Source organism: Papaver somniferum, chromosome 10 (assembly GCF_003573695.1).
Source record: "Papaver somniferum cultivar HN1 chromosome 10, ASM357369v1, whole genome shotgun sequence".
Taxonomy (NCBI): Eukaryota; Viridiplantae; Streptophyta; class Magnoliopsida; order Ranunculales; family Papaveraceae; genus Papaver; species Papaver somniferum.
In genome coordinates this window covers 52,293,545-52,303,752 of record NC_039367.1, presented here as the reverse complement: position 1 = coordinate 52,303,752, position 10,208 = coordinate 52,293,545, and the positions used below count along the sequence as shown (strand labels likewise).

The 10,208-nt window shown below is 37.5% G+C and overlaps 1 protein-coding gene and 1 non-coding gene across 3 annotated transcripts; one reads left to right on the top strand and one right to left on the bottom strand.

Moving 5' to 3' along the window:
• Positions 1 to 4,714: 4,714 nt before the first annotated feature.
• LOC113319873 lies at positions 4,715 to 4,832 on the top strand. Its single transcript, XR_003345849.1, has one exon. It is a non-coding gene; the product is annotated as a small nucleolar RNA snoR111 (small nucleolar RNA).
• A 427-nt stretch (positions 4,833 to 5,259) lies between these two features.
• LOC113317195 (tyrosine-protein phosphatase DSP1-like) lies at positions 5,260 to 8,974 on the bottom strand. Of its 2 annotated transcripts, XM_026565332.1 has the most exons (6): positions 8,802 to 8,974; positions 8,372 to 8,633; positions 8,169 to 8,262; positions 5,978 to 6,035; positions 5,798 to 5,841; positions 5,260 to 5,709 (listed from the first exon to the last, which is right to left on the bottom strand). In XM_026565332.1, the coding sequence occupies exons 2-6, from the start codon at positions 8,629 to 8,631 to the stop codon at positions 5,524 to 5,526; spliced, it is 642 nt and encodes a 213-aa protein (XP_026421117.1). In that variant the 5' UTR covers positions 8,632 to 8,633; positions 8,802 to 8,974; the 3' UTR covers positions 5,260 to 5,523. The 2 variants fall into 2 exon arrangements, with proteins under 2 accessions (XP_026421117.1, XP_026421116.1); XM_026565331.1 differs by lacking the exon at positions 8,802 to 8,974 and having other exon boundaries at positions 8,372 to 8,790.
• Positions 8,975 to 10,208: the final 1,234 nt, after the last annotated feature.

The following is a 10,208-nucleotide window of genomic DNA, read 5'->3' as shown; positions in this document are numbered from 1 at the left end:
TCCCACATGCCTCCCTTTCACTTGAAGGTTAAACTGAAACCAGGTGAGGCTCTAAAGGGGACCCCATAAAATGATGGGCATGTTCTTTTTGGATACAAAAACTCATGGGCATGTGAAATCCAAAATCTGTCGTAAGTAATCTCAATCTGTCATTGTTTTTTATTTAAGTGTGTCTATCTTAAATTTGCTTCAATTGTTTGTATTTCTTTTTATTTTGTGTTTTTGGTATTTAGGATCACAAGCTTGCCATCTGTCTCTTGAGGCGCCAAGCTTCATGTTCAGTGATTAATAAATGGCCACTTGACAAGGAATGTGACAAGGTGCAAGCGATTGTCAAGAAATCCGAGTTGTGGCCTGCGGTGGAGAGTTCGATTGTTGAGTATGATAGAGTTGCCGTATCTGCAATATGTGAGAGGTTCTACGGAGAGACTAATACAATGTTATTCCCATTCGGTGAGATGGCGATAACTCCCGATGATTCTCATCAAATTCTAGGCCTCGAGATTGAGGGAAAAGCAATCAGTGATGGATATGACGATGGCATTACTTAGGGACGAGATCTTTGAATTGACCAAAGATTTGTTCGGTTGGGATCATATTAAGACGAATTATATGCTTGTGATGAAGGATGGTTATATAAGCAAGAAGTTTAATCTGAAGAAGTTGAGGGACACATTCTCTGGGACTAAGAAAATCTCTGATAAGGAAGGAAGGGTGGACTTGGTGCGAATCAATGCTACCGCGTCAGCTTATTTGCTATACGTCCTGGGAAAATGTATCTTCCCCGATAGTTCCGGAAGCTTGGTCTACGCCAAGTATATTCAACTATTCATCCCTTAGATCAGATGCATAAGTATTCTTTGGGTACTGCTTTGGTCGCCTTCTTGAACAATGAGTTGACAAAGTCTTCAAGGGAACTCACTGCACAAGTCAACGGAAATCTATGTCTCTTCCAGGTAATTTTATTGTCTAAATCATTTATATTTGCAAAATGCTCGTAATGTAAGATTCTTACTAAAATTTGTGTTTGCATAGGTTTGGATATATAAGCACTTCCCTACTTTAGTGAAAGCAAACCCCTACGTTAAAGTGAATGAGAAGCTTGCGATTGATAAGCCAAGAGGACAAAGATATAGTTTTAAGGGTGCTCAGGATAAGGATATGCCGCAGCAGCTTATTAAAATGCGAATCGCCTTAGACAAATTGACTGCGGATGAGGTAATATTTGATCCGTATCGAGTTTCTATAAATGAAGGTTTAATCCAAAGGAGAGATGATGTTGCATTCTACTACGGTCCCTTGTTGTACCACCATGGATTTTCAATGTACGATCCACATCGGGTAATGCGAAAAGTGGGTTACATCCAAGAAGAACCCTATCTCGGTGATAAACCGTTCTTTAAAGTGGTAAGGGAATCGTGCACCACGTCCCAAAAAAGTATTGGCGTGCATTACGCTCCAGCACCAGGTACATCTCATTGGAAGAAAAGACAAAAGCATAAAATCGATACGAGTCTTTTGGACGAGGTGACCGTAGGTCATGAAGATCATGAAAATTACATGTCGTGGTACTTGGGTTTTGCTTGTCCTGCTGTGATTAAGGAACAGATTGTTGAACAAGCGGCTCGTAAGAGGAAGATGCCACCGAAAGACCCAGCAACAAGTCTTAAGAACTTTGTAAGTATTTTAGAATTGTTCTTATTACTTTAAGATTACATTATCGAACCATTCTATTAATTGTTTGTTGTTTAATTGAAAATAGAAGGAGCATTTGAAGACCCTTATGAAGGTGATGTGTTGCACGAGAGAAAGGGGAGAGCCTTTTTCGATTGAAGAGCAAACCAAGCACATTGACTATGCTAGCAATGTTGAAAATGAGGATGCCGACGAATTGTTCGAGCAAGCTAATGCTGAACTGAAGAGGGAAGCACAAGCCAAGAGGGAAGCACAAGCCAAGATGAATGCTAACAAAAAGAGGGCTCGTACCCGCGGTGGTGGTAGTGGCACTGCTGGTGGTCGTGAAAATGCTAAACGAGGTCGTGGTCGTGGTGGTGAATGAATGCATTCCTAGTTTAAATCTTTATGTTGTCGTAGACAAATGTTAAGGTTAATGGTTGGACAATTTTTTTTTAAGGTTTATGGGACATGTTTTCGTATTTTGGACAAAAAATGTTGGATTTCTAGTTGTTGAATGAATGATTTGTTCAGCTATGTAAAGTTTCAATCATTCCGCCGGAAGGGTATTGAATTATCTATTTGTTAAGTTACAGTGTCGACTAAACCAGGGCCCGCAAGGTTGTGAACTGGCAGACTGCCAGCCCTGGCAGCAGAAGAAGAAAGATATCAAGGTCGGCAAGGTAAGAAAATACATACCTTGCCGGCGGTATGCAACTGAATATGAAGTCTCCTGTGTTTGAAAATGTTATAGCCGGCAGGGTAAGAAAATTACGACCCTGTCGGCGGTGTGTTAGTCGGCATTGTATTAAATAAATACCTTGCCGGCGGTATGCTGCTGAATATAAAGTCTCCTGTGTTTGAAAATTGTTATAGCCGGCAGGGTAAGAAAATTACGACCCTGTCGGCGGTTTGTTGGTCGGCATTGTATTAAAAAAATACCTTGCATGTGGTATGCAGTTGAATATGAAGTCTCCTGTGTTTGAAAATTGTTATAGCCTGCAGGGTAAGAAAATTACGACCCTGCCAACGGTGTGTTAGTCGGCATATTTTGGAAACAAAAACCCAGTCGGCGAGTTCAAAATTCAAATTTTGACAAGTACAATTGCATTGGTTGACTACCATAACGGCCAAGTTTGGGCACCATACTATAAATATACTAGTTCTCTCTACAAAACAACACACACCTATTTGCATATACTCTCCAAAGTTCATATCATCATATACTCCATCTAACTCACCCAATAGCTCTACATACAACAATGGCATTATTTGATTCAAATGAAGATTTATCCATCACCAAAGCATGGTATGCGGAAACTCGGGTTAGAAATCAGTCCTCCGTAAGGGTGGATATCGTAACCTTTTGGGTTAGGGTATACAACAAATATAGGCAAGAGTTTGGGAATCCTAATGGAAGAAGTGTTCAACAAGTCCATGATAGGCACCTAGTCATCGAAAATGCGATACTTTCTTTTTTAGCTATCCAAAAACGGATTTTGAACGCTAGCCATTTTGGATTGTCCATTGAACAATATGTAAGTATTTTTGTGGTTTATTTTACGTGATCCATGTTGTTTGATCTTCCTACTAAACAGTACTAACAAAGTAAGTTTGTGTTTTGTTTTTGTAGCATAAAGTCGTCAAAGCGCGCTACTTGGAGGAAAAGGGGGGAAGCATTCGCATTCGACGCAAGCTATCAATTCATGGTATCCAAAATCCCGGAGTATGCCACGGATTTCATGGAGGGTGGATCAGACTGGGATTCCTCCGAGGTAGATCTCTATGTAAACCCTCACGAGAGTATAACTCGTCCACTAGGGTCGCCTAGGGGTCCAAAGACTTGATGCACATGTTAAGTGCATTCGTTGTTCCAACGACAAGGAGTTAGATTTTATGTTTCAATCAATGTAGTAACCAAAATTGCATGAATACAGTGAATTACATCTTCCCATATTCTATTTCTGTTGGGTATAACAAAAGGTCGGCAAGATTGCAATGCAGACTATTGGACAGCCGGCAATGTTAGTAATTATCTGCATGCCGACTATTGTTCAGCCGACAATGTAAGAAATATTTATATGCCGACTATATGATAGCCGACATCCTAGGAAACATTTATATGTCGACTAGTGAAGCATTTACGACAGTCCCTTATGTGTCAAAAAATATAGAGTCGACATCTTCTTCATTCACAGACCTTGCCGTCCAAAGATAGTCGACATATTCTTCATCCATAGACCTTGCTGGCCATAGATACTAGGCATTTTCTTCAATCGTCGACCGTGCCAAGTTTTCACAAAATTCATATTATACTCAATTGATTCAACTCATGAGACAATAGTTTTAATCTTTCAAAAGTTTTAATCTACTTAATTAATTAATCTAAACTCAATTAATTAAATAATCAATTTTTTTAGTATTAACTAAATAAGGGTATATTAGTCATTTAGAAAATACATGATTAAGGGTGGCTCGTTTTACTTCAAAATGATCCAGATTTTGTCTCATTAGGTATACCCAATTAATCTGGGTATACCCCAGTTTGACGAAAAAATTAAAGGACTAAATAAAAATACCGGCTAGGATTTTTTGCACCTTACGTTGGAGATGCTCCAAAGAAAGTGCATAGCAACGAAAAACAAAGATACGCCGGTAGCAGTGAACTGTACTGTGTTACCCCAGCAACGAAAAACAAAGATACGCCGGTAGCAGTGAACTGTACTGTGTTACCCGTAGTAAGCAACCTTCTCCTCGTTTCGTTTCGTAACCTAAACTTCTAAAGATATTAGGGCTAGCCGGCGGCTAAGTTGCAAACAAGGGTTTTCGCTGCCTATAAATTGAATAGGAATGCTCTCTTTCAATCTCACGATTCTCACCTACCTCCACTGTTTCACTCATCCATTTTAGGGTTTTTCTTCTCTCATTTTTCCCGTCTGTCGCCCTTCAGAGCGAGTCCCTCAGTTTTTCTAGATTTTGATAATTTTGATATGTTTGTATTTTGATTATAAGTTTGATTTTGTTCAAAACCTCCGTTTCTTTGTACAGTCAGAGCTATAAATCTCTCCCTGTGTGATACGGAGGAAGAAAAATTTGGTGAGAATATCGTTTCAGGCGTCCATTAATTGATTGACGATCTGATTGTTGCTCTTCAACATTTTCTTTATATTTTCCAAAACTATTTTATTTAACTCTTACCACCTGAATCAAATCAAATCGAAGTTTTTTAGGGTTTCTTCTTCTTTTTATTTCAGAGGTGAAGTTTAATATTTATTTCTCCTCCAGGATCACTTCAAAATCTGATCCACATTTTGACAACGTACTCTCTAAATGTGTTTAATTTGTTTTGTTTTCTGTTGGGTCTCTGTTTGGATTGGACGAAAATGAATGATTTGACATGTGTTGAAATTATCAGCCATGAACGTATCATTGCCGGAGGTAGTATTTGAACTTGGGTTAATTTGTAGCTTTGAATGATGGGGATGGAACATTCTGAGTTGCAAGTTATGAAATTATTAGTAGCATCAGAAGGCAAATGTAACTTCTGATGCTTCAGACCAGACCCCTTTATCTAAATCTGAATAATTTGATAGTGTAAATAAGTCACTTATCCCTCTAAAATACTCAAAATTCTCAAAATTAATCAACAGATTCTTTATGAATCATCTCATTTATACCATTATAAACGGTACAAGTTGCAGCTACATACGCTTAATTATTAGCCACTGCCACTGATAAAGCAGTAAAAGAGGAAAGCCGGAGTGGATGCATCAGTAATATGTTGATGCCCGCTGATTTTCATTGCAGTTGAAAGGATTGTTAAGCCCTCTGGATGGTAATGACAAGTGACTACTTCTTTGAACATGATAATGAAAATGACAAGTGATTCAAATTAGTAGCATCAAACTTCTCCATAAACCTCTGATCTGTAATCCTAGCCTTAGCAGCAGCAAACCTTCTGTATTCGTCAAACACAGATGACAAACACCATCTTTGTGATTTTCTTAAGCAACCAACAAGACAACCAGTCCGGTGCTGCAATAAGGAAAGGATTTATAGATTCGCCAAGGATTTAAAAGTGGCATGTTATCTAAAGCAAAGAAATTATGAATCTGACACGTACTTTCCCTCGTTTGCAATGAATTAGCAGTGGGTGATTCCTAACATCTGCATTACAAACAATAGGGATATTAGAAACTCAACTCCATAGGCATGCTTAGAAGGTCTCTGAATCACAATCACTGCACAAGGTAATACAAAGATTTTGACGCATTCCATTTCTGAATGTGATTGTATATATTACCCAGTACAATTTTAAGTGCCTCACGAATTGTATCCTCTGGAATGTTCGCACAACACTCCTGCACGCAATAATAATCTCCATTGTTAATCCAATCCACAAAGTAACTAAAAAATTAGAGATGTGTTGCAAATGTATAATTAGTCTTTGTGAAACATCACTCCGCAACTAGAAGATCATACATATCATGTTTGATTGATACATCTCTCAAGTATACCAACACTCAAACTCTCTTGTCATTGTGTGCATACTGCATATTAGACTTCAAAAGATATATTTAGCTCTGGATCCTTAACTCACTTAAACTCACTTAAAAAGAGCTGGGTGACCATGAAGATGCTTTATTACAGTTACATTCCCAATAGGATTATCTAAGATTCAGTGTGTTAACTAGTACTAACAATTCAACCAAAATGAAAGATAGACAAGAATAAAAAAGAAGATGAACAATGACATATCAAAATCAGATAACGTCAGTAGGGAAGTTGTTAAGATCAGGCCACAGAATGATAGTGATTAATAAGTTCACAAAGCACAAGTTAGGAAGGGTGTCAACATGGCGGTTGAAGGATTGATGGTACACAGAGGAGGCATTTCTTTAATTCTTTAGAATCACATTACTTCGCACTTAATGTAGCATCACAACTGAAGAACAAATAGAAGAGAACTTATCTACAACTCTATGATGTCAGCTAATAAAAGAATAGATGAGTTCCAAGGTAAACCCCTAAACTAATCTTGTAGTTTGAATGACTTTGAAGTTGCTGTTGGAGACGAGCACAGACATAAAAAGCAGAACTGCTGATTCACCAGTTTGATACTTAATCTAACTAGAGAGCTTATGGAATTAAGAGGATTACAGCATACCAAAACTACCTCTTAAAGACATGAGTTACCAAGACAAGTTGACGCGGGCTCTCTGATACCAGAGATATTGCCTTTTATGTAAACAACATCTAGGCAAATCTTCAGCATCTAATTAGCTGACAAGATCTAATAGCTCACCCAAGACTGGGAGACTTCGAGACCGATTCAAGGTCAGGATTGAAAGATGATGGATGCACCATCAATCGAACTCCAAATAGTTGTCTAAAGAGAAAAAAAATGAAGCACAAAATTTGCACTGTGAGGAATATAGATCTGAACTTTAAACGCTTAAATGATCTTTAAAAGTCAACAAACTGATATACCCTTCAAGCTCTAATAACTGCTAAAACATCAGTTTAGGAAACAAAATTTAAGTGCCGCCAAAAAACTCAAGACATAGGGGACTACAGGGCACTGTAAAGAATCAGAGAGTATTCTACCATAACACACATATCCTACCTAATAAAATCATGATAGAAGATATATAGGAGGTGGCAGATACGGAGATATTTTACTCGAAAGACAAAAACAATATATACTGTTGACACCAAACTACTGGATAATGACTGGTTCATAGAGCATAAAAACATTGATCATTTTTCTTATGTGCACCAATTGGATAGACAATGTAGTGGATACACATAAGGTAAATGATGCACAATATTAAAGTAATACAAGTTGAAAACTGTAGGGGATTCCACTATGAATGTTTAAGAAGTCTGTATGACCAGACATTCACCTATTAGAGTTTCTAATTGTGGTTGCTAGTACCAGTCATAGCTCACAAAAGAATCCCAGATGATATGATTAAGGTGAGAAGTATGAAGAAGCTAATGAAGGAAAAACAAATTTCACAAGAAAGGTCCAATTCTAGACCCCGAAACCACCTAAAGACTGGAAGTACGTTAAAGTACATAAAGCTACTCAAAGTCAAAAGTTTCCAAGGAGTTGTATTTGTTCACGTAATGCAAACATTTACAGAATGGAAGTAAACCTCAACAAGTTGACAGTGGAAATATGAATGCAGAGGCTAGTAATAGGTTATAGTTTAGCAACAAAAGTCTCATCGGAAGCTCAAAAATAGGCAGAACACAATCTCAGTGTTCTGGTGAAACGGGAAAGTAAACAATATCGGTTTCAGGCATCACCTAATCACATAAATATGTTTGAGGACAAATTACATTATCTAACATCCCCATTGATATGTTTGTTCTTCTTTTTTTCATTTTAATGGATTTTTTTTTTAACTTCTAGTTTCAAGTAAATAAACATTTGAGGTATAGTAATTCTAATTAAATTCTGATCCAGTTTGGTGTAAAAACCATACCTTGTTTCCTTCGATCGGAAATTGGAAAAGCCGAATGCCATTCGACTTGAGAAATTCACTGTTCGCCGCCGGATAGGGTTCCGGACATAAATATCTGCACCAATCATGAAACAAAAAGAACCCTTAGTTGCATATTTCACCAAATTCTCCAAAAATGTACAAAATGATAATTCACTCTAGAAATTTAAATAATTAATACTTACATTATAGAACGTAATCCAAGGGTTTCCAAGAAAGTGAAATTGGATACACCAGGGAAACCAGACCTAAATACCCCATTATCCACCATAGAGAAATTCAAAGGCGGAACAAACATATCTTCTTCTTCTTCTTTTCTTACTTCATTTTGTCTCTCTACCTCTTGTCTACTGACAATAATTTTCTTATCAACTGCAAACTCTTCTTCATCTTCTAAAATCACTTCTTCAATGAATCTCCCCATTAATAGCTTCTCAATTTTCATCACTTTGGCGCCAAAAATAAAAATAAATCAGCCTTAAGAATTTTGATCAAATTCTATTATCAGAAATCAAGAAAAGGAGGGAGCGTTTGATGAAGGGAAGAGAAGTTCATTTAGACTTCAAAGAGTTGTAAGTAACTGTAAAACATGACACTGCAAGGCTTATTACCTACCGTCTTCTTTTAGTAGCAAATACTGCTTTTTGACATAGATTTGTGACAAATTATTGAGAATCTACTGCGTATGACCAGTCTTTGACGGTGACTAGAGCGTTATACAATTTGTATATGAGATATGTGGGTGCTGCAAGTACTTGCATATATACCGTCAATATCTCTCCCATAGCCATAATAGTCTAATTCCCTCCCCATTATCTTTCACTCCCCTCGACCATTGATTGTTTCCCTCCTATTAACATTATTCCATGGGATATGCCATTGTGTTGTCGAATCATAGTTTGTTGCGGTGACGGTGCGCCACGTTCGACTGCCTGTCGCTTAGTGCTACTAATTATTGTCTCTAGTCTCTAGTGTCCCATCAAAAGAAAATATCAATCATTTTTTAGAGGAAGCTAAAGAAAAGTGTTGATAGGCTCACTATAATCTAGCCAAGCACTATGGTTCTCCAATTCTTTATGCCATGGCTATAAACTAGCCAAGCCAAGAGCCCTAAAAACGCATCCCCTATGACGGAAATTCAAATATTGAGATAAGAAAACTCGGTATTCGTCGTGTTTTCTTTATTATTATTTTTTTGAAGCAATTCGTCGTGTTTTTGATTTTTATCCAAAATATTTTAATTATTTTTAAAGAAGAATATTGAGAAAAATTAGAAAATTTAATAGGAAAAAGAGAAAATGTAAAAAATAGGAAATAAATTGGGGAAAAAAAGTATAAATTAAATTGAAAATGATGACGAATGCTCGGTACCCATCAAAATCCGAGCAAAAATGTATCCGAAAATTCTACTGCTATTGTGCAAATGTTATCATGGAAATTGAGTTCCCGTCACATATTCTTTGGCTAATGCTCCCTATGTGTGTTACTAATATGTGTGTCCGTCACTGATCAAGGCTTTTTAAATCCGTACATTCTAGCCAAGGGATAACCTATTGTAGTTGGGTCTGGATATGGGGATAACCAAGCCAAAATGCTCCCTATAGTACTTGGTGTCACAAGGTTCAAACTATCCAAATGCAACAGCTAACCTTGACGATGACACTATACTCCACGGCATAGTTTCAGCTAACTCGGCCTTAGCCAATTTATTCACTTCTTGGCTAAAACTCTATTCAACCCATATTAAAGATTTACAGATTTACTTTACGCAAGGCAGTTGGCCAACCGTGCCAACTGGCCTAACTTCTTTCCTAAATCCTTAGAGGAAGTTCCTAGCCTTTTAGAAAGCATAAAGCAAATACTAACTCGTGTAACCAACTTGTAACTGCCAAGGACATGTGCCTGACACATGTCATCTAGCCTTATTGCGCCACGATAGCTTAAGCCAGCCAAAGTACGACCATCATAAATGTGCATTATTCCCCCAATGATGCAAGTGTGCTAATGCAAGTCTTGCTTGCA

Coding starts and splice junctions, on each gene's coding strand:
- LOC113317195 (XM_026565332.1), bottom strand. CDS start 8,631: ATGAAAATTGAGAAGCTATTAATGGGGAGATTCATTGAAGAAGTGATT. Junction 5,842..5,977: donor GGCACTTAAAATTGTACTGG/GTAATATATACA, acceptor TTTGTAATGCAG/ATGTTAGGAATCACCCACTG. Junction 5,710..5,797: donor TTCATTGCAAACGAGGGAAA/GTACGTGTCAGA, acceptor TCCTTATTGCAG/CACCGGACTGGTTGTCTTGT.